This window comes from Engystomops pustulosus, chromosome 2 (genome assembly GCF_040894005.1).
Source record: "Engystomops pustulosus chromosome 2, aEngPut4.maternal, whole genome shotgun sequence".
NCBI lineage: Eukaryota > Metazoa > Chordata > Amphibia > Anura > Leptodactylidae > Engystomops > Engystomops pustulosus.
The window spans coordinates 209747591-209773066 of NC_092412.1; the positions used below are offsets into that span (position 1 = coordinate 209747591).

Consider the following 25476-nt stretch of genomic DNA (forward strand, 5'->3'; position numbering starts at 1 on the left):
TGACCAAAAAATAATCTTTATTTTACGGAAACCTACCATTTCATTTGATGCATTATGAACCAAACATACCCTGAGAATGATGTAGCTACACTGATGCAGAAGCATATCTTGTTTAATCCCTGAGCTGAGCTGTTTATTTTTGAGGCCATGGATGACAAATAAAACAACATTACCACAGTCAAGGTACTTGGAGTTATGAGAAAGTCGAAATAGGTGTATACTGTACAACTTCAACATTTTGTGGGATAAAGGGAACATGAAACTTTGATAACTCTTTCAGATTAACCGTTAACTTGTCTGTAAGGTGATCTTAAAGGAAATCTGCCATTTGTTTTCATGCATTGTGAACCAAACATACCTTGAGAATGCTGTAGCTACACTGATGCAGAAACATATCCTGTTTAAAGGGAACTTGTCACAAGGCGACCCATTTTTAGCACACCCCAGTCCCAACAGGACATAGCACATACACTGACAAAGAGTTTTTGTATAAAAAAAATAGGTTTTACAGAAAAAAATATATGTTATATAATACCTTTCAATGTCATGTGCTCTGTGACTAGGCACTTGTCACCTGGGAGTGGCTACAGAGGAGTAGTTCCCCCTTTCCTTAGGAAAACGCTGCATGTGTCCTTATTAAATATATGAAAAGCTTAGCAGGGGGCTAAGCGACGCCCCCTGCTCCTCTATAGCCACTCCCAAGTGATGGGAGTTCTTCATATATTTATTTATGAATTTTATAATTGTTTTTTGAGCATGTGTACCTGCACATGAAAATTACAGACCGTCCTGACAAGGCTTAATTTGAGAGGCTACTATCTCTTTCCAGGGGCTATTAACTTTTGGGAAACTCCATCTCTCAAAAGATATGGAATGCAGGTAGTCGCAGATTTACAACTATTGGAGAAATAAGGTGCTATTAACAATTCTAAAGAGAAAACTTATCTAGTACATCTAATTTCTGCACTGGAGATCTAGATGGATCAAGGTTTCTTTTATCCAAATACCCCCAAACCTAACCTAAAACAGCAGGTTATCAATATCTACAAGAAGTAGATACATGGAGTCTAGCCTAGTCTCTTAGCCATGAGAGCCCATTATATCATATGACGCTAGACTTATTTGTGACTTCTTGAAAATGTATTGATGTATAAAACAAATCCATACAAGCTTTACTGCTTGTTTCTCCTGTAATATATTAGTGTTGATAGCATCAGGCACATCCGTGGGTGGAGCAGAATGTTTTGTAATACAGATTATTGCAGCTCTGCAAATATTTAGGTCACATTTCCTTGCAGAAGAATGATTTCAGGTTCATTTTTTTACTGTAGACTCTTACAGTCTGTAAATATGAGTAAGAGGACGCTGTCTGAAAGGTAAAACCCTGGAGATTGTCACTGTGTATCGTCTTCCAAACTAAGTTATACCCAGCACAGAAAGGTTATAGGTAAAATGTAATTAAATTTTTTTTAAAGTATGTCTGTCCCCTTTCTACATCTGAAATCACATCTAGGCAGAGTAGAAAGCCTAAGGCACTATACAGGGATGGTTCATCTACTGGGCACTTGTGATTGTGCCCTGGATTATGGATGAAATATAATGTAAAACATGAAGCATTATTTGGACTGTATAGATGGGATTGCTATAGGGATCAAGTCTCATTTTGATAGCTGTAGTGAATGGTGAGATATAAAGCTCTTCATATTGTATAGAAGACCCCCTATAAAAAGACCCCCTTTAAGCTTGCTAAGTGTTTTTGGTGGAGTGCACTTTAAATTACCTAGTCATATTCTTCCTAAGATTTACATTCTGAGCTAGATGAACAAAATTATATTCTACTAAAGTATTGAAATTGAAAAAAGGTCTCTATACGAGTGACACAAAACCCACACAACGGTAACTCCATGTAAACGCCCACATAGATGGCAAACTAAGACTATAAATAGTAAAGCCATGTCACTCAATATACACCCACTGCTCACAATTAACATAAAAAAGGCGACAAACATCTTGTGTGGTCTTCCAATGTGATCTAATATTTTAATAACTGAATATTGACAAAAATATAACATGTTCATATGACTTTGCACATACATTGACCTCCAGGTGGCAATCTAAGTTAAATTACCTGGTACTTTACATTACTGTGTGGATCACACCACATACACAGTTAAAGGGATTATCCCACCAAAGACGCTTATCCTAAAACTGACCACTGGGATTTTACCTATAATAATAGGGGACTATAAGTCCTCCATATGTGGCAGTGTCTATTTCTGCGGTTATAGATGGGCAATAAGAGTATTTGGTGGTAAAATCCTTTTAAAGAATGAATACATATTGGGGGATATATCACAACTGGGCGCCACATGCAGTAAGTTGTATGAAGACTGGTGCACAAAGCGTCCAGTTGTGATAAATCCCCCCATATGTATTCATTCTTTAAATGGATTTCACCAGCAAAGACTCTTATGACCACATAGAAATAAATGCTAATAAATGTGCCACAATATACAAAGTGGCTCTGTGTGCACAAGGGAATTCTACACCAGGTCACGTGTAATGTAAAAAGCTGCTACAGTATATGCCAACCCACAAAAGTTATAGCAAATGTACCAGACTGTGATGTGAAGGTGGCACAGGGGAATAAAAAGTCATACAATAGCCAGAAAAAATGATCTTCCTTATCTACACCCACAAGACAACTTATTATAAATAGTTGGACATATAGTGCTGGCTCTCAAAAAAAATTAACTGACAGGTTCTCTTTAAAGTATTTTCCCATGAACTAAAATGAATCACTTTGATGATCAGTGCTTTTCTTACTGCTATATAATATTGCAATATATCAGAGGGTTAAAAAATATTTTTTTTGTGAAAAAACAAATAAACATAAAAGAATATTTTTATAGTGTAGGGCATATAGTTCAGACCCATAAAAAAGACACTTACTTCTCCAAGTACTTCAATGATTTCCCCAACTTTGAGTTCAAGTTCATCCTCATTCTGTGGTATATAACTAAAGGCCACTTGACATCTCCTCCGCCTCGTTCGCTCACCTGACAACATGAAATTAACAAAGAAAGGTAAAAATATATTTCTTAAATAAGCAAATGACCAAAACATAGGTAATAAAACCCGTATTACACTAGTCCTAGTGTAATAAAAGACTGTATAAAAACAAAGTAGGAGAAGCAAAAGGAAATGGAATGTACTGATTCCACAAGATTCTTGTCTTTTAAAGGGAACCTGTCATCAGAAATTGACCTAATAAACCACTGCCAGTATGTTGCTAAGCAGTTGAACACCTTCTACAAAGTATGGAGTCAGAGGTGCATCAGAGGTTGGTCCTGATCACACAACAAAAGACAATTACCTGTCGCAACTAGTCCTGGAGCCAAGAAGAGGGGGGGGCACTGCTGGACCTTATCCTTACCAACAGACCTGATAGGGTATCAAAACTACAGGTTGGGGGGAACCTGGGGAATAGTGATCATAATATCATTGATTTTGTATTACGCTTTACTAAGCATGTTAGTGAAGGGGCAACCAACACTCTAAACTTCAGGAGGGCAAATTTTCATCAACTAAGGGAAGACCTTAAAGGCATAGACTGGGATAATGCTCTGAAGGACAAACCCCCCCCCCCAAAAAAAAATGGGACTTTTTCTCATATATTCTGAAAAAGTCCTGTGAGAAACACATACCTTATGGGAAAAAGCATAAAAGGAACAAGAAAAACCCTATGTGGCTAACTAGTCTAGTAAGGAAAGCAATAAGCGATAAAGTTAAAGCGTTTAAGGTGCTAAAACGTGAAGGTAGCGATGAGGCATTACAGGATTATAGAGAGAAAAATAAATCCTGTAAAAAGCAGATAAAGGCCGCAAAAATAGAGACTGAGAGAAATATTGCCAGGGAGAGCAAAAATAATCCCAAATTATTTTTCAAGTATATAAATGATAAGAAACTAAAAACAGAGAGCGTGGGTCCCCTTAGAAATAACATGGGGGTCATGGTGGAAGGAGATGAGGAAAGGGCCAATCTACTGAATGTCGCCTTCTCAACTGTCTTTACCCAGGAAAATCCCCTGGTGGAAGACACAATGAGGAATAATGTAAATTCTTTTTATAATGTCAACAGTTTAACCCAGGAAGAGGTACGGCGCCGCCTCGCAACCACTAAGATAGATAAATCACCTGGACCAGATGGCATACACCCCCTGGTTCTGCATGAATTATGTACGGTGATAGACAGACCGTTATTTTTTTTTTAAAATAATTGTATTTTTATTTTCATTTTCAAAACAGTATAACAAATAATTTGCACGTATTTCACATTGAAATTTTTCAATAATGGTACAAACGAAAAACTAGCGTTGTCCCCAAAGATAATGACAGCTCAGATTCTCTATTAACATACTGGGGTGCGAAATTTAACAGTGTAATATTATCCTAATGATAAACCAATTACCAAGGACCGCTGAAGCCTCATGCCCAGTTGGTCCAGAAGGGTTGGGGGGGAAACTGTCAGAAGACATTCAGACAGACTCACCATGACAACAATTAACATCCGGGTAGAAACAATAGGAGTGACCATTTCATTCTCCTCCTCCTGTCCACTCTTCTATCCAGTATCGATCCCAACGTTCCCAGGTTTTGTCGAACAATGGGATACGATTGTTCAGGGGACAGACCGTTATTTTTAATATTTGAAGATTCACTGAGGACTGGTTATGTACCACAGGAATGGCGCATAGCAAATGTGGTACCAATATACAAAAAAGGATCAAATAGCGATCCTGGAAACTACAGACCCGTAAGTCTAACTGCTGTGGTGGGGAAAATATTTGAGGGGTTTATTATGGAGTATCTCACTGTGCACAACCTTATAACCCAGCGTCAGCATGGGTTTATGAGAGATCGGTCCTGTCAGACTAATCTGATTGGTTTCTACGAGGAGGTAAGTTCAAGACTGGATCTGGGGGACGCTGTGGATGTTGTATATCTGGACTTCTCAAAGGCATTTGACACCGTGCCACATAAAAGGTTGGTATATATAATGAGACTGCTGGGAATAGGAGAAAATCTGTGTATTTGGGTAAGTAATTGGCTTAGTGATAGAAAACAGAGGGTGGTCATTAATGGCACATTCTCAGATTGGGTTGATGTTACCAGTGGAGTGCCACAGGGGTCAGTATTGGGGCCACTTCTTTTTAATATTTTTATTAATGACCTTGTAGTGGGTTTACACAGTCAAGTTTCAATATTTGCAGATGATACTAAGCTGTGTAAAGTAATAAATACTGAAGTCGATAGTTTAGCATTACAGAGGGATTTGTGGAAGCTTGAGGGATGGGCAGAGAAATGGTTGATGAGGTTTAATGTAGATAAATGTAAAGTTATGCACTTGGGCCATGGAAACAAAAAGTATAATTATGTTCTAAACGGTCAATTACTTAGTAAAACTGAAGCTGAAAATGACTTGGGCGTATTGGTGGATGGTAAACTTAATTTTAGTGACCAGAGCCAGGCGGCTGCTGCTAAAGCAAATAAAATAATGGGATGTATCAAGAGAGGAATAGATTCTCATGATAAAGACATAGTTCTGCCCTTATACAAATCCCTGGTCAGACCACACATGGAATATTGTGTACAGTTTTGGGCACCAGTGTATAAAAAGGATATAATAGAGCTGGAACGGGTGCAGAGGAGAGCAACCAGGATTATTAGGGGAATGGGGGGACTAGAATACAATGACAGATTACAAAATTTGGGATTATTCAGTTTAGAAAAAAGACGACTGAGGAGAGACCTCATTACAATGTACAAATACCTGAACGGACAGTACAAGGATCTCTCCAAAGATCTTTTTATACCTCGGCCTGTGACCAGGACAAGGGGGCATCCTCTACGCCTAGAGGAGAGGAGGTTCTACCATCACCATAGACAAAGGTTCTTTACTGTAAGAGCAGTGAGACTATGGAACTCTCTGCCGCAGGAGGTTGTTATGGCCGACTCTATGTACATGTTCAAGAGAGGCCTGGATGACTTTCTGGAGAGAAAAAATATCACGGGTTATGGGGATAAAACATTTATTTAATTCTTGAAGGTTGGACTTGATGGACTTGCGTCTCCTTCCAGCCTTATATACTATGATACTATGATACTATGATACACCAGTCTTTGTTTCTTACTAGACTTCAGATATGTATGTTTGCACTCTCTGTGTTCCATACATTGTAAGTTCAAACCTCGGAGGCTTCTAGTCCCAAGAATATATGCATAGACGTGCATCGAGGTATGTATCAATTCACCAATGATAACTAAAAAGAAAGAAAGGGAACCAAGCCATGGGTCAGGAAGAAAGGAAGGCATAATAGGATCAAAAAAAGAGGAACATTTAAAGGAAAAGAAGTGCAAGTTTACAATGATAATGGTAGATTGTCTACGAGTTCATCCCAACAGGACCACACTTTATTAAATTGCTCCGTTCTGGAATGTAGTCAGGCCGACATGGACTCCGTCATTCTCATGAGGCGAGTGCGAGAGTACAGGTCCTGTTGTGATGGGGGGCATGGTGTTTCCAGAATAGCGGGATTAGGGTCTTGACTGCACTCACCATATAGAGTAATAATTTGGATTTAGTTTTTCCTATACTTTGTGGAGGGAGTCCCAGGAGAAACGCCACTGGGTCCACGATCATATTGACTTGTAGCATTGTTTCTAGCACTCGGCTGACCATTGCCCAGTAGGGTTGTATAACCACACACTCCCATAAAACATGAAATAGGGAGGCCCCTGAGGTGTTGCCAGAAAATCAACTTTCACACAAGTCCAACCTGTCTCTATCTGTCCTGTTGTACACAATTTCAGTTTCCCCTAGACATAACCCTGTAACTTCTCTTAGGGTTGGGCAGCCATCTTGGATGAGATTGCGGAGCTCAGTTTCTGTATCTGCTGTGTGGCTGTAGCCACTCCCCCTGCCCGGAGCTCAGAGATTCTCACTGATTCACAGCCTGTCAGCACATGGTGAGCAGAGAGAGAGGCTGCAAACTTCAAGGAGATAAGTGATCCAGGGAAGAGGAATGCAGGCACATAGCTGTGAGATGTTACAGAGCTCAGAGTGTAACAGTGTAATGATCTATCAGTCTCTGTGTAATCATCTTATGAATCTCTGATCCGTCTCATCTTTCTATGTGTCAGTGTGTTAGTACAATGTCAGAAGCCAGATGATGTGCATATAGAGCAGTAAAAAAAAGGTAGAAAAAACGTTTTCAGCTCACCATACATAAATGGGTTGATGCCGACTTGTATATGCAACCCATGCACGGACACGCTCTGCGGGGATCAGTCAGGAAATCCACAGTACCAAAGGAGTAGAGGTCCAGCATCCAGGCAAAAAATAATATGTTGAACAGATAAAAAATCCACTTTATTCAAAAAGTTAAAAACATATAGTGACCTCTACTCCTTTGGTGATGTGCATATACACCTTGTACCCTAATAATGTAACCACACTGTCAACCCACAGAAAGAAATGGATAATACAGTAATATGTCTGCTTAGAGATTCCCTGCTAACACCCTGGGATTTTACACTACTGAGCAGTCAGAAGAGTGATAGTAGCTAAAATAGCAAGAACACTGAGTAACATTGTAAAGTGAGGGGTTAAAACGATCTTTATTGTGTTAACATCACTAGGGGATTGAGATGTGAGAATTTTCTTTTGTGGGAAAACCCCTCCTGTAACATACTGCCATGAACTGTACAGGCCGTCCCCTACTTAAGAACACACGACTTTTATACGACCCCTATCACAAGTGTCTGTAATGAAGATTTATTGTTAATCCTGTTTCTTATGACAACCCAACATTTTTAAAATCCAATTGTCACAGAGACCAAAAAAGTTTCGACTTGAAAACAAATTCAACTTAAGAACAAACCTACAGACGCTATCTTGTATGTAAGCCGGCCTGTATTTCAAAAGGGATTCCCAATGTTTGTCCAATGGCTTAAGAATAAACCTTCTGTACAAAATGTTAGATAGTGTCTTAAAGTAAGACTACAATCTGCTGCGCCAGATATATCCCTGTGTCTGATGCCATTTGAAAAATCTAGCCTGTTTTAAAACTGTCTAATCTTACTCTGCATCTACTATTATTTAGCTTAGTTTATGGCACTTTAGTGATAGATAAGCTTCTCTCATTGATAAATCTCTATAGCACTAGAATATTATGAAGGCACGCCATTTCTAGTGCACATCATGGGAAACTGTTGAGGGAATTTGGATATAATTTGGAATATGGATATTGTAGCTCCAGACAAAAAAATTTCTGTCCCTGTGACAATTGTATTTTATAAATTTTTTGCTGTCATTGGAACAAGGATTATCAATAAAACTTTATTTAAAAAAAAAAACGTTATACTTACCTCGGCCCGGTGCTTCATTCACCTGTGCAGTTGCGCAGTGAACCCAGCATACCACATTGCGGCTTTACTGCGCATGCACTGTAGTTAAAGCACTTGCACAATGAAGCCAGAGGGTAGCGCTCCGGCCTCCTTGAAGAGCTGCGACGGCGCAAGGTGCCTCATCGGACTTGTCCCTAGGTAAGTATAAAGTTTGTTATTTTTTCATGATGGCCATGGAGGGACTTGGAAAAGGGCGATTTGGGACACTAAAAAGTTAAAATTCCTGGCTGTGCAATTGCGACTTTTTTCAAGGCATAATAAAAATCCCCCAATGACTATAAGCACGGGTGCACCAAACAAGACATTCATTTCCTGGCTTTGGATGCTATCACAGGGCACCTAATATCAGGACTTATTAGATTTTTATATTAAGAAATATTACTCTGTCTGGTAACAAGTTTCACTATAAGCTGAAATAATATGTGCTATCCCAGAGTAATGCAGGCGAGGCAGGGAGATCTTCTATTGTTTCCGGTGATTGATTTTTGACTGGAACTAAAGTAAGGGTTGAGTACAAATGTGCAAATCTAAGGCATGTTATAGAGCAGGAGGAGCTGAGCATATTTTTCAAGTAATCCTCTCCAATGGCTGCATGTTATAGAGAAGGAGGAGCTATCTATACTGTAAATAATGCAGGCGGCAGGTAATAGAGCAGGAGTTGAGCAGCTTGCACAGTGTCCCATCTGTGCTCAGCATGTTATGCAACAGGAGCAGCTGAGCAGATTGTAAGCAGGCAGCATGTTATAGAACAAGAAGAGCTTCACCAACCCTGTAACAAGCTGTCGGCAAACAGGTATTCAGGTATTCTTTTTTTGTTTCAGTGTGGGACATACAAACAGGGACATCTAAATTTCCGGTGTGTGAGGTCACACCTCGAATATTTGAGGGTGCTCTAGGATTAGAATACTCAACCTTGTAACCTTGAACAAAGTAGCAACCCAAGCACAACTTTAGGGTGCGGCCACACGTGGTGCTTGCATTGCATTTCTAAACTAAATTTACAAAGCAAGCGGCTGAGAGCGGGGATTAGCCCAATTGCCTATATGAAAATATTCCTAGTTGCCCATGGCAACCAATCACAGCTTAGCTTTCATTTTACCAGTGTTCATGAATATTCTAAAGGGGAGCTGTGATTGGTTGCCCCACTGGGTTCTGGTTATCGCGTGCGTTTCCACAGCATATGCAAGTGGGCCAAGTCCTCCCCCGCTGCAATGCAACCTCCACGTGTGGCTAAACTCTTATGGCTGCAAAAACATGTTTTATGGTAAAGAAAAGCGAACATTCAGTGAACAGCTGTGATGCTTTGGCCAAGTTTAGGCCTTTGTCCAACACAGGCTACATGTAGGTAATGGGATGATAGAAGGCTCATGGACCGCACGTGTCTCTAGAGATGTGTGCTCGCAGGGACAGAGAAAAGGTATTACGGGGCCAGGCCCAGTCATGTCTCTCGCTGAGAACATTAATATTAACAGAGATTCAGGAATAGCTTGATTGACAGCCGGACATTGTTTCTATCCTGTTTAGCCAAGATCATACATGAATAACTATGGGATTGGTGCTTTAAAATCTATGCTAGTCCCGGGCTGACGTAGATTTCAACTATAGCCTGCGCCAGTTTTCTGCAACAGTTTATAGTATATTTAGCATCCCCACCATTTTACAAAAGGGTCCAGTCCTTATCTGCGGCGGCTTACCTGCATCATAAATACAACATCCAACCCGGCTGTGGGTATTAATAGGTACCTTATATACTCGAGTATAAGCCTAGTTTTTCAGCACAAAAAAATGTGCTGAAAACCCAAACTCGGCTTATACTCGGGTAAAAAATATATAGGTATTACCAGGTTTTTGTGGTAAAATTAGGGGCCTCGGCTTATACTTGGGTCTGCTTATACTCGAGTATATACGGTATTTGGTTCACCAGAAAATCAGTAGCTTACCTGCTGTAATAGACAGTAAGAAAATATCTAGTGCCCATATACCCCCACCAAGTCCAAATACTGAAGCTTTAATTCCTATTCAATACATTTTAATATAGATAAGTGTATATACAGGCAGTCCCCGGGTAACATACAAAATAGTGTCTGTAGGTTTGTTCTTAAGTTGAATTTGTATGTAAGTCGGAACTGTATACTTTATCATTGTAATCCCAGCCAGAACTTTTTTGGTCTCTGGGACAATTGGATTTTAAAAATGTTGTGTTGTCATAAGAATCAGGATTAACAATAAAGCTTCATAACAGACACCTGTGATAACTGTTACAGCTGATCATTGTAGACTAAGGCTAAAGTACAATAAATTACCAATATCCAGAGGTCCGTTTGTAACTAGGGGTCATATGTAAGTCGAGTGTTCTTAAGTAGGGGACCTCCTGTACTAGTATTATTGAGAAGGCGTTCCGCGAAAGGCATGTTCATTTGGTTTCCAATTCCTCACAACTATCTGCAATTTTCCACATGGCTGCTACAATATGCTGGACTAGGACAAGAGTCATACCACTGAACCAGACCTGATAGTGTTATACAGGTGTCTGTCACCATTTATAGCTTTACCCTTCGTAGGTGGATTATACTTTTAATAAAAACCCACTGTATCAGGACGTGTTCTGGGTTATTGGTTAATGTCACTTCTGAGTAAGTGGAGCATGAAAAGAAAGCAAAAGGTACATATATCTGCTTGGGATGACTTGATGAATTCTCCATGTGGAATTCTTAATACAGAAAATGTTCAGAGATTTTAAAGAGGTTTTTCCACAGTGAACAAATATCCTCACTTTGCGAGCCAAAGGTCCCTTTCACACTTGCGTTTTCACATACCAGTTCTGTGCGTGCCTTTGACATTCCTAACTCCCATTGCACTCCGTTCCATTGTTTTCAATGGGCTTATTTGCATTTTTTCACACGTGTCAAAATCGCAGCATGCTCTACTTTTGCATTTCTCAAGTTTTTTATGCCCCATTCAGGTCTATGGAGATGCATCAAAAAGCAATTGCATTGGCGAGGATTGCAAATGCAATACATTTTAAATGGATGATAAAAGGCAGGAGGTAGCATGTGGGTACCAATTAAAGAATCATGTGATTTATAACATGGACATGAAAAATGCACCAAAAACGCAGTAAAAACACAAACGCGCATGTAAAAACCACAAATATGCTAATGACTCCTAGCAAATACTGACCAAAAACGTACGTTTTTCACACGTTGCACTCTGATATGATCTGCAACGCAAGTGTGAAAGGGGCCTACATCTGTTATACTATACTCTATATTTTTGGCAGTTGAAGGGAGCAGCAATGATCTGTGGGAGTCCTGTGGTTGTGACCCACAGTAATAAAACACTCTAGTTAATTTCAACTTCTTAAATTTAACATCCTTGAAGTAAATTTCTGTCCAAAAGCTGTAAATTCAGCCTTTTCCAAGATCTCACATACAATATGAGCCAATATATACATTATATATGATAACTTTTATTTGTTTTTTATTGGATTTTCACTAAAGTGTTGCAACTTTTTTCCACTTATCGGGAGATCTACATCTCTCTTACAAATTCCAGGTTTGGTTTAGGATGTGCTAATTGGTTGGGTGGGGGTTGTGGTAACTAGTATTTATTCATTTTGGAGTATTTTAAAGGGGTATTCCGGGAATATGAACGTATGACACAAAAACCAATGATGATATAAATAAATGAATACAACAATACTCAATGTCATTAGTCACAAAACGGAGCTTCAATAGTTTGATTTTATGATTTACTAAATGTATGGCCTCTCTAAAGTAGGTGGAGTTATCACTAAGATGGCCACCACTGGAAACTACAAGTTCCATGATCCTTTAGTTCTCAGTAACTCCTCCTCCCTCCTATGCTCTTCTCCCAGTGATGATGTAACAGGTTTTCTTGCTCTGTTACCATAGTAATGATGTGTAACTGCCATCACCACAACAATGGCCATACTGGATGCACTGCAACCAACCGACTGCAGCCAAACGTAATGGTGATCACATGACCTGCCCAGGCAGGTACAGGACATGTGATGTGGACATGTGACCAGCAGCCATCTTCTTCCTGCAATGGACCGCGCGACACCCGCCAAAACCGCCCCCCCCTACCTTACCCGGCCGAATAAGAAACCAACCGACTCCCAAAGCGAACAAGCACCGGCAAGACCCCCCAGCCGCCCGAACAGGCACCCGTCAACCCTAAAAGGTAAGTATTTACATATGTGTTTTTCTGTGTGTATATCTGTATATACAGTGTATATGTGTATATACAGTGTATATGTGTATATATGTATATACAGTGTATATATGTATATACAGTGTATATGTGTATATACAGTGTATATATGTATATACAGTGTATATGTGTATATATGTATATACAGTGTATATATGTATATACAGTGTATATGTGTATATATGTATATACAGTGTATATATGCATCTACTGTGTATATATGTATTTACTGTATATACATTCATCTACTGTGTATATATGTATATGCTGTGCATATATGCATCTACTATGTATATGTGTATATATGTATATACTGTGTATATATGCATCTTCTGTGTATATATGTATATACTGTATATATATTCATCTACTGTGTATATGTGTATATACTGTATATACTGTGTATATGTGTATATATGTATATACTGTGTATAGATGCATATACTGTGTTTATACACGCATATATTTATATAAGCATATATGTGTGTACATTTATATATATGTGAATGATGTGGTTTTTGTATATACTGTGTATATGGAATGTATGTATATGCTCTGTATACTGAATGTGTGTGTGTATTTACCGTATGTGTGTGTAAATGCTGATAGCCCCGCCACTGCAAATTCGCAGCCTGATACATCAAGAGGCTTCTGCCTCTCGATGTATCGGGGCTGACTACAGCGCAGCGCTTATCCTATGGCAGGCAGGGCTGGCGTAGAAAAAGGCGCGGCCGCCGACTTTTCACGTATGAAAAGTCGCCGGCAGCAGCGAGTGCGCAGGCGTGGGGACAGTAACGCCCCGCGCTGGCCCACTCCCGTCCGGCCGCGCCCCCCGCTCGGTGTCTATAGCGCCTAGGTTCGGTACTGAGAGCACCACGAGTACTCACTGTTTCATGCTGTGGCCGCTGTATGTAGCTGTGTTACTGGGGGTGAGGTGGCTGTATGTAGCTGTGTTACTGGGGATGAGGCAGCTGTATGTAGCGGTGTTACTGGGGGCGAAGCGGCTCTATGTAGCTGTGTTACTGGGGATGAGACGGCTGTATGTAGCTGTGTTACTGGGGATGAGGCGGCTGTATGTAGCTGTGTTACTGGGGATGAGGCGGCTGTATGTAGCTGTGTTACTGGGGATGAGACGGCTGTATGTAGCTGTGTTACTGGGGGCGAGGTGGCTGTATGTAGCTGTGTTACTGGGGTGAGGCGGCTGTATGTAGCTGTGTTACGGGGGATGAGGCGGCTGTATGTAGCTGTGTTACTGGGGTGAGGCAAATGTATGCAGCTGTGTTACTGGGGATGAGGCGGCTGTATGTAGCAGTGCTACTGGGGACGAGGCGGCTGTATGTAGCTGTGTTACGGGGGGTGAGGCGGCTGTATGTAGCTGTGTTACTGGGGACGAGGCAGCTGTATGTAGCTGTGTTACTGGGGACGAGGCGGCTGTATGTAGCTGTGTTACTGGGGGGTGAGGCGGCTGTATGTAGCTGTGTTACTGGGGGTGAGGCGGCTGTATGTAGCTGTGTTACTGGGGGCGAGGCGGCTGTATGTAGCTGTGTTACTGGGGGTGAGGCGGCTGTATGTAGCTGTGTTACTGGGGATGAAGCAGCTGTATGTAGCTTTGTTACTGGGGTGAGGCGGCTGCATGTAGCTTTGTTACTGGGGTGAGGCGGCTGTATGTAGCGGTGTTACTGGGGAAGAGGCGGCTGTATGTAGCTGTGGTACTGGGGGCGAGGCGTCTGTATGTAGCTGTGTTACTGGGGGCGATACGGCTGTAAGTAGCTGTGTTACTGGGGAAGAGGCGGCTGTATGTAGCTGTGTTACTGGGGATGAGGCGGCTGTATGTAGCTGTGTTACTGGGGTGAGGTGGCTGTATGTAGCTGTGTTACTGGGGTGAGGCGGCTGTATGTAGCTTTGTTACTGGGGTGAGGCGGCTGTATGTAGCTTTGTTACTGGGGTGAGGCGGCTGTATGTAGCAGTGTTACTGGGGAAGAGGCGGCTGTATGTAGCTGTGTTACTGGGGTGAGGCGGCTGTATGTAGCTGTGTTACTGGGGTGAGGCGGCTGTATGTAGCCGTGTTACTGGGGTGAGGCGGCTGTATGTAGCTGTGTTACTGGGGTGAGGCGGCTGTATGTAGTTGTGTTACTGCTGGGATAGTGGAAAGGAAGCAGGAGGACGTGTGTGTACGCTACACTTAGTGGGGGCCTCCACCAGATTTTGCGCCCAGGGGCCCCCACCAACCTTAATCTGGCCCTGGTCTGAGGTATTGTGTGAGGTTTATAATGCAGGTTTGTGGTGGCGGATTAAGGACTTTTGGTGGACCTTGAAAGGTCCTGAAATGGCTTTTGTGTACATATGTATTGAGAGCAGGAACAGATTTCATGGGTGAAGGCTCTTCTCCCACCGCCCAAATCACCTATATTATAACCAACTACTGCTTGTGACTCCCTAAAAAGACTACTTAGGAAGACTTTGCCATTCAAGAGTGCCTCTGCAGGTTGTGGAGACTTTTAGTCATTGATGCTCCACTGGGGGATTTTGGGAAAAATACAAGCACATTTTCCAGGATGGGATAAGGAATACGTAGTCTCTTACAAATTCTAGGGTAGTCCCCACCAGGGAAACTATTGAACATATTAATCTGGGTAGTCATGTAAAATGTTCTCCAGACAGCACTGAGGCGACCCTTACATCTCCCAATCTTCAAAGACCATTTATGTGAGACCGTGGAGGAAAAAGATTATTCATTTTCGAACCATATGGAAGGATATGTGCATAAGTTTGGGCTAAGGAATGGATTCGCCACACAGTTTTGGCTTATGCGCATACAATACAGAAGATGCCTTTCTCATGGCTTCCTTCATACCCTGAATCTACCACTAATCTTCCATCCCACCCCTCGATCTTGCTAATGTTTCCTTGTATTACAACAACTCCTATACAAGAGTTACAGTTCCATGTATTGTATTCTTCTAAAATTATTTGTATGAAAATAGCTTTTTGATGTGAGTTACTATTATATAACACCTAAAAAAGTAGCCAAAAGTAAACCTGCATGTGATAATTTAGACCAAAATACAATGAATGAAGGAATGTTTGTTGAGTGGCATCATTGTCAGGTCACAGCTGTTATACAGAAGTGATGTGTGGTTGCGATTCCTCCAAATGCTATAGAAGTGTCTGAGTAAGCAGGATAGTAAGCAGCATTGTAAGTGAGTAAGCAGGACAGCAATTCATTTCCTGATGAATACTGCCTGCCTATGGAGCGAGTAATAGTAATTTCAACATCTGCTGACCGCTTGTGTCTTCTACAGAAAACATTCAAAGTGATTCATGGGACAAGTCTTTGTCTATTGATCAGTATACAAGAACCACTCGCTTATGAACACACACTTCTGCTCTGCTTTTCCTGACATTTCAGAGCTGAAGCCGATGATTTCACACAAATAACACATGGTGAACATTTCTCACACTTACAGGTATAAAATCATCAGAAGTATTCAGTAACTAAGTATTATAAACTTGTGTATCATACACTGAAGCAATAGGATACCCTTTAGGTCATATGGAGGAATATGTGTAAAATAATAATACAAAGGGGAGTTCAACAATACAGGGATAGCTAGCAGTTTAACACTGCTAATAATGGGACAGCGCTAGAGCGTTTATTTTTTGGGTGACAGGTCCTCTTTAAATCTTACATTCTCTTTAGCTTTAATAATAAGCCAAATCTGCCAGGTCGGCAAGTTAAAATTGCTGGAAAATAAATGCCGTTGGTCTTGACCTATTTCTAAATGGTCTGGCTTTTTCTTTCATCCCCATAGAGCATAAAATACCTTTAAAGACAAGTGAAATTGTAAAGAGAGATTTTCGCACAATCTGTCACGGTGGAACTAATAAGTCCATATGCTATGCACTGGATAGCAGGAAGCTTAATACAGAATAGCAGGGGTGCCAAGACCCTGCACAGAATCTTTAACCCCGCCAGACACCACTGTGTTAGATTTGATAATCGTTTTTCACCCACTGCATTTCATACGTAGCAAATATTACATCCCAATGAAAATCTGCAACTCTCAATTTTTTGCACTTATAGGGAAACAATAAGCCTTCCTGACATGAGAAATTTATTAAATAACTATATTTATTTACACTCCTTACAACTGTACATTGTACCATGCTTCTGTTATCGCTACTAAAAATGTCTGAATAAATTGACAAATGGGTGTCCCTAATCGCCTTGTCAAAAGAAATGTGACATAGTCTGATTAAATAGTATAAAACTGTACAGATGGGCAATATGGCTATTGATTTCAATGGCCATATTGTGCACCGTACTGTACTCAAGACGTAAAAAATATAGAGCATGTCTTATTTTCTTTTGTATTTCCATTCCGTATTCCCGCTAGAAGTATATGGGAATGTATTAAATACGGGTTGCATACGTGCTGAACAGTTGTGCACCGCATACTGCCATATATATACGTGCAGAGCCCAGAACCAGTGGGAGGTGCATTCTGTCAGTCGTCCATCATTTACCAGATGTATTTTATACGGAAACGGTGTGGAAATGGTGACATGCGTGCACATACAAACATCACATATGTACGGATTCATACAGGACTGGAGAAATGACACGTTTGTGTGTAAGGCAGCCTAACACGTAACTTTCTGTTTCTCCCGTATTTCTAGCAAAAATATAAACAGCAGTTCTAACAAGATTCAGAAAAAATGTATTAGAGATACTGTACAGTAATTTATATAGACAGGCATAGCAAGAACTTTGAAACCTTAAAAATACAAGAGCCCAAACCACCTGTTATCCCACAGTCTCATGGCAAGTATGTGACAGGAATGTTTATGTGGACTCTTCTCAGTATCCTGTAAGTGACATATTAATTTTATCTGGAGCATACTGATGTTAGGTACATCATTTGAGGTACCCGTCCATTATTTTATCGGAATGCGTTTTCCTTATGTTAAAAAGTAGAGCATGTCCTAGTCTGAACCTTTTTTCAGTCATCATTTAGACTGTAGTTTATGAGGATCCATTAAAAAAAGATTAAAAACTGAAGGAAATTGGGTGAGAAAATGGATATTGATTGCAGGTGTTAATCTCTTAAATGCCACTGGGAAAGTCAACACCATTTTGGCTGTGATCGTCACTTCCTATGACATCATCAGTGAGTGACGAGCCATGATAGCCTGGAGCCTATATGAGACTCCAGGGCCGGTGATTTTCTGTCGATCTGTTACAGAGTGTTACATTTTCATGAACAAAATCACTGCCTACAGTAGTTTTGCAGTATATGATAACAGTGATCAGATCCTGTACATAAAAGTACCCAAGAAGCTATAAAATACAGTTAAAAATGAAATAAAATCACACCCTTTCCTAGAATTGATATAAAAATAAATGATAGAATTATAGAAAAATGTTATAGAATTGCCACTTATTTGCCATTTTGCAACTTATAAAAGTGGGGAAAAACATGATAAAAAGGTTGTTCAGTCCCCAGATGAGAGTAATGAAAATGTCAGCTTGTCCTGCACATTACACAGGTCCATAAACCATAAAGGTCCATAAAGTTATTAGCATCCGAATATGGTGAAACAAATAAATATTTTATCGTAAAAAAAGGTTTATTTTTTTAAATCTATTAAAATCTAATGAAAATTATATAAATGTTGTATTCCTATGATTGTATCCAGTCAAAGAATAAATGGGAGGTGTCATTTGAAGCACACAGTAGAAAAAACGGAGCCCACAAGAAAATGGTGTAAATGTGGGTTTTTTTGGACAATTTCATAAGGAATTTTTATCCCGCTTTCTAATGCATGGCATGGAATATCAAATACCATCAATAGACAGTACAATTTGTTACGCCGAAAACAAGTTCTCATAGAGCTCTGTACCTGTACATAGAAAAATTAAAAAGTATGGATTTTTAAGGGGGAGCAAAAATTGAGAAAGGGAATCCATAGTAAGGGGTTTTTATATTACCATAGAAAAGAACGGAGTCTACTGTTCACTTAAAAAAATAGTAAGGGGTTGTAGGAATCCAATGATAAGGACAAGTCAGCACTAGGGGACTAAGGGATCATAGCTGGGCATCCCACTAGAGCAGTGGTGGCGAACCTATGACACTGGTGCCAGAGGTGGCACTCAGAGCCCTCTTTATGGGCACCCTTGCCATCACCCCAGGCTAGAATTAGCCAGACAGAACTCAAGGCCTCTTGCAGTCTCAGGCAGCCCAGGACACCAGAAGGAAGCTGCAATGATAATCCAAACTTCTTCTCCTTATTTCTACTGTTATGGTGTCCCTGGGTGCCTATACAATTTAAACCTGTGAAAGAGCAGGCAGTAATAAGTTACTGCTTAATTTGTCGCATTGGCACTTTGTGAAAAATACGCGGGTTTTGGTTGTAGTTTGGGCACTCGGTGTCTAAAAGGTTTGCCATCACTGCACTAGAGCCTTTTAGTGTAGCCAAGGTTGCTAGAAACAGAAAAAAAGAAAAAAAATAAGTATGCTACTGTTTTCACATATCCAGAAAAACATTTTTTTCTTCTGTGTTACATCACAGTAGAGTGTAATAAACCAGTATGAAAAGTAGTAAGAAAAAAAAGTTAAAAAAAAGGCTCTTAAATATGTACACAGCCCTCCCACAAATTATGATATAATGCTTCTCTCTGAAGTTATTATAATGGATCAATACATAAGTACAGCACTAGAACAGAGCACAGAATATAAATGTAGCACCTGCAACAAGCTAAATGCAGCTCCAGAACAAGTCTCAGTACAAAAATATAGCACCAGGATCTGTGAATAAATACAGCTCCAAAACAGATGGGGTCGTTGTTGGGTGCCAGACCTCTCACAATTGTAAATTATCACCTACCCTAAGAATTCTTTTGAAACCAGAAGCCTCCTTTAATATTGCCTATATTTAATATTTCATTTATATTAACAGTCCTGGACTTTGCTTATTTACCAGCAAATAGAAATATTATATTTAGGAGCAATTTACTTTTTAAAAGGCCATTATCTGCAGCCATGTCTCCTTTCTGTGGATAGGATACATGTCATCAGTGGAAAGAAGCCCTTTAGCATAACAGCAAAATATGAAATCTTTACAATTTGCAAGGATTAATAAACTATCGAAGAACATACTACATGGTCTCAAGGATCTCTAGGTACATGTTTTTGCCTACAAAGAATTGAACATTAATGTAGAAGAATGACATCATTATCTATGATAGGTGAAGATCAGCCGCCTTTGTTGCTCTGAGAAAAGGCCTGGATCCGATTTTACATATTCCATAGAAAATGGCAATATCACAGTTGAATGATCCGACAGCAGAAATGAGAGGAGACACTTTCTGTCCTATTTTAATGCAGAACATTCTTGTGCCTCTATTTTATTATTATTGTGGTAGTAAGTTCGCTATTTCCCTCTGTGAAACCAGACAATGTGCTCTGATCATTCTCTCGGTTCCTGCCTTGTAACCTCATTTACATCCACATATGAGAGAGCTGAACTTGCTTTATAGGCAAGTGGATGCTGTTACTGAAATATGGCTGCACTCGGTTTTATTATGTTTTCTTACACAATAAAAAATGATTTAAACATAGGAATAATTAGATGCATAGAAAAATTGAGAGCTGCAGAGTACATCCATGTATAATGGGCAGATAAAAAAGGATTACACTATAAGAATCGGTTAAAGGGGTGACAGTGAAATCCGTATATGTCAATAGGATATTTTAGTCAATGGAGTTAAAATAAGGTAGAACAACACACGTTTATATGTAACGGGAACACTACTACTAGTGATACACATTACTACTGTGATCTGCACTAGTATTGTTGCATTATGGATTATTATTGTATTCTCATTATAATTATCTGGTCTTGGCTCTGCATTATTATTCATTTTTTGGTCTGGGGTCTATATTAGTTATTATCTCATTATGATATCTGTTTTCTGGGGTCATATTCAATGCTGCAATAGATGGTGCAATGCTGGTAGTTAGTGCTTGAAGGAGGCTGGTATCTGGCGTGGCCCATTGAAGTTGAAGGGTATGACAATGCGACAAAGAAAGGTTGTTCACCCCTGTGTTATTGGTCTGTGTTATGGTTTCTGTGTATAGCAGAAACCTCAAACCAATCCTGGATGGAGTGTGAGATGGATACTAGAAGCTCCCAGAGAACCACATTGAATAATAATGGCTTTTGTTGTGGTTCTAATTTTTGAAAGCAAAAATAGTGTAATGTGCAAGCAGCCCCTTTTTTACTCCTTTGCAAACACCTTTAAACAGAGAAAATCACCAATCATTTAAAATTAGTTTTTTTCTGTAAAACATATTGTTAAAGAAGTAGCAAATTTGCGTCCAGCATGATCCAACACTCAATCGGGATTGTAGATGAAATGATATTTCTATATTGAAGAACAAAAATATCCATGACATTGGCAACAAAACTGTCTTTTTGGTACTGCTAACCGCTGTGATATTTGCTGCCAATGTCATGGATATTTTTGTTCTTCAATAAAGAAAAAATTTTTTTATCTACCAACCCGTCGAAATTTGCTCCATTTTTCTTGTGGGCTGCGGGACGTCCGTGAATGCGATTTCCCTTGTGGGACATTGAACATATTGGAGGTGGTGAGCTAAAAGACATTTTTCTTTTCTCTTTGATATTGTTAAAGAACTTTTGATGATTATTTTTTCTGTTTTCTATGTCACTTTTGAAATTGAAAAAAAAAATCTGAACTTTTATGGGCTTCACAATGGTGATTTGGCCGAGCAAAATGCTAAAAATGCCCTATTTTTGAGATATCACTTTACAGCTCGAATTTCATCACAGAGAAGATTAAAATGAAAGGTTCTCCATAAAAGTATACACCATTAACGATAGGAAACAGTCCCTTCTCACGTCCTCCTCTTGCCTTTGTAAATTTGTCACGGATCGCATTTTAAGCACCACGGTCGACCATGACAATTGAATGATAGCATTGGGGTTATTGATTGGGCTGGGAGCTTCTGAGAGGTCATTCAACACATCACCTTTTAGGTGCTTCTACTTACCCAGTTTCATATTAGTGGTCAAACTCTTTAACGAAGAAGGTACAGCAAAAGCAGAAATAATGGTTTTAAAAATTGCCTATCCTTTGTATTCCTTGGACTAATCTGCTGAATAGCACAGCGCTCTGCATGAAATAGTTAATGATGGATATAATTGCTTACAAACAATCTAAAATAAAAGCAAAACGACTTTTTTCATCTGCCACATTAAAAAAACCAAAAATCTTCATATTTGGCTGAAGGCAATTATTGTTACAGATGCAGAAACATTATGGAAATCTCACACGCGCTGCCAATATTTCTTAGGAGCAAATCTCATCTAGGCCACAATAAAACAGCCTACTGGAGACGAATAAAGTGTAACGTATTTCTAACTAACTTCAGGATTAATCTTGTATTTAGCGCAAAAATAATCACATTCATTAACACTTATGATCTCATTTCCCCTAATGATTTTTCTGCAGAAAATGCTCTTAAGAATAGATTACAATTTCAACTATTTATTGTCATTTATCTTTATTATAATTCCTATGGATTTATTGGTAGATTTATAAGGAATTAAAATGGACAATCTAAATGTGCGAGCTACGGGACTGATGCCTATATTACGTATTAGCATTGTACTGCAATACCCTAATGCAGTGGTCTCCAACAACTAAACGTTCACAGTCACGTGATCACTGTTCTAATGTAGCATATTTCCAGTGACATATACGGCCACTAGATGGCCTTAAAGAGAACCCGTCAGGCAATTTAACCCCCTAAACTAAATATATTTTCATAAACTGCCATTAGAGAGCATTGCCTCTATCCCTTTATTGTCCCTCTACATGCCTGTAAACCTAAGCAATGAGGTCCTAAAGCTGTATGCAAATGACCTGTGAGATGTGCAATGAGTAATTATCATATTCAGGCTGTCCAGCTTATTCATGAGTGGGAGGCACAGCAACACCCCCAGTGCTTGACTGACAGCCTGTATAATGATGTGAGGTATAATGGTGTAATGGCTCCTCCATGTGCTTCCTGGTGCTGGCGCCCCCTGCAGCCTGTGTGTGTATAGAAGAGATACAACTGCTCCAGGCAGCAGAACATGTCAGATACATGTATAGCTGATGTCTGTGTCTCACACGTGTGTATTAGGAGGACAGAGCATATCAGCAGGTAAAGCACAGACACTTGCTATACATTACACACAGACATGAGCAGGGGGAGGAGAGGGGAGGGGTAACACGGGTGACATCACTGCCTCTGACCATGTGACCAGCCTTATTTACATAATAAAGAAAAGATGATTTTATAATGATTAATGTATGAATTGACTAGATAAAGACTGGGATGGGATCCTTGTGAGCTGCTCTAACAGGTATTGGTGACAGAAATAGTGACAGAGACCTCATGGCAGGTGTGCTTTAAAGGGAACTTGTCAAAGGTTTTGACCAAAATAAACTGTAGACAATTTAGACTTCTTACCTTACAATTTAGAACTGTGTTACCTTACTTTTGTGTGTGTGGTTAGTAGCAGCAGGATTGTGAAGTGAACTTTTAATACAACTGTGCAGCTCATGCAAGAGCTCTGGGCTGTTTTTTTTAGCCTGAAGCGCTTTCCTCTCTTTGTAATGAACTGTTCTACACCCCTCTTCTCTGCTCTGAGTGAATACTGTAAGTATCCAATCAAAATCCAGGCAGTCTAGATATGGTCAAGTAGATAAGCCCTGTGAACATATTTTTCCACTACATCTATGCAGAAATTTAGAGCTCTATATTAAAAAAGACCTCACTAGCTTCTAAAAAATATAATATTAAATAGTAACTGTAAAATAGTTTTAGCACAGCCGGAGAGAGCCTTTGACAACAATTCCAATGATATCATTCTGCTGACTTCTTCCTAGCCTTAGATACAGCCTGGTATATCTATCATCCCTTCTTATAAAATCATATTCAGCTATTCCTAAGGCACTGAGGCTAGAGCACTGAGGGCATTCATATAAATTGGACAACCTGAAGCATATGATGAGTCACATGCTTGTAACATCACTCAAAGTCCTGTTTTACTTCCCTCCCAACAAGCCTCCTCTTGTCTTAAGCCGTCCTGTATGGATTCCCATGATTACCAGGAAGCCAGATAAAAGGAGGGGGGGGGGGGGTAAGGTAAAACCTCTGCTAACAGCTAAACACTTACAGATAGCTATGAACAGTAAATTAAAGAATTACTTATTTTTGCTTAGTGCAGAGTTTTAAAAAAGTTTTTATACTTAACAGTTGTACTTTAGATCCCTACTATTTTTTTCCTAAAAAAGATTTTAAGGGTAATTGTTATTTTCATGTTAAAAAGCCTCACAATAAAAATTATTCAAAGCATATAGAGAGCTATTTTAGGACAAAACATTGGTTGAAGTTCATTTATGCTGCAGGTAAACAAGAACTTCCCAGTAAAAATGGTAATAAGTATTTTGTAGCATCTTTGACAGAGATCGTATTAAAACAAGGGGATTATACTGTCACTCCTGGATTGTGGCCATAAATCGCACTTTCCATGTATTATGCTGACATGTAATCCATTTACGCTGCCCCCTGGCAAGTATGTGTCATTATCTAGATGTATGCTACCATAAATCATGCTGCAGCATTGTGTGCATTTAACAGGCGCTTTAACATAGACATGCACATTACAGTGAACGATATGTATGCACTTTACAGAATAATCCATAGAATCTGACAACATGTACAATGCCTGGCTGCCCACGACTGACAGCTTATTTACTGATTTATTTCTAGGTCATTAAATCATTACAACAGGTATTTCCTTGCCATACCACATGTTCTCTTATATCCGAAATAACACCTGGGCTTATATGTTTAGTTTTAGATGCAGTTTTTGAAGCTACACCCTTTATGATCTACACCTGATTTCGGCAAAAAGCAATTGGATACATGGAAACACACAGACGATCTTATGCCCACACGGCTATGGCTGGGCAGGCATACGTACGCCGCAATGGAGAGGAGGAGGGGTGACCTCCACCCTTTCTGTGCAGCCATTGGTGTCTATGGGGGACGTATGTACGTCCGCTAGCTTGCGACTATACATACGTCCCCCATACGTTTGTGTGAATATAGCCTAAGGCCGATTACCCATAAGTGAGCACTCTGCCGCGATTCACTAAGATTTACTTTATTGACTTATTTTTATCACCTGTGATCTAATACAATTTTTGGAATAATCTGACAAAAATGACCTATCACCACATTTTCACAAATACAGCTAGTGGCATATTACTATAGAGTCATATTAATTAAATGACACTCTTCTATTAGCTAATTTTTTTTACTTATATCCCCCATATATCAACTTTATCTTATAGTCCTGCTCAGCTGGCCCCTCCCATCTACTGCTCCTCATGTCCCATGCTCCTCTTCTCAGCAATCAGCACTTAAGGTCATTGGACCTGGGTGATGTCATCTAATATCATGTTACATTTGCGATGTGTATCCCATGTATGTATCTGATCACATAAAATCACATGCCTCCATGGACTTCTACTCCTCCTCATGCCTCCATAGAGGCATGCTGTGATTTCATTTGATTGGATACCAACATGAGATCGACGTTGCAAATGTAACAGGACCTTAGATGACATCACCCTGATCACATGACATTAAGTGCCCAATGATGCAACAGAGCTCCCTCTCGATGTTCC

General features: G+C 39.8%; 1 protein-coding gene across 2 annotated transcripts in view; it reads right to left on the reverse strand.

The window, feature by feature from the left end:
- The window catches only part of SH3KBP1 (SH3 domain containing kinase binding protein 1), a 195458-nt gene that overhangs the window by 91810 nt on the left and 78172 nt on the right, over nucleotides 1-25476 (reverse strand). For both annotated transcript variants that reach the window (XM_072137957.1, XM_072137958.1), the window contains exon 4: nucleotides 2953-3059. In XM_072137957.1, the coding sequence (XP_071994058.1) occupies nucleotides 2953-3059 (107 nt within the window). The remainder of the gene's footprint in view (nucleotides 1-2952; nucleotides 3060-25476) is intronic.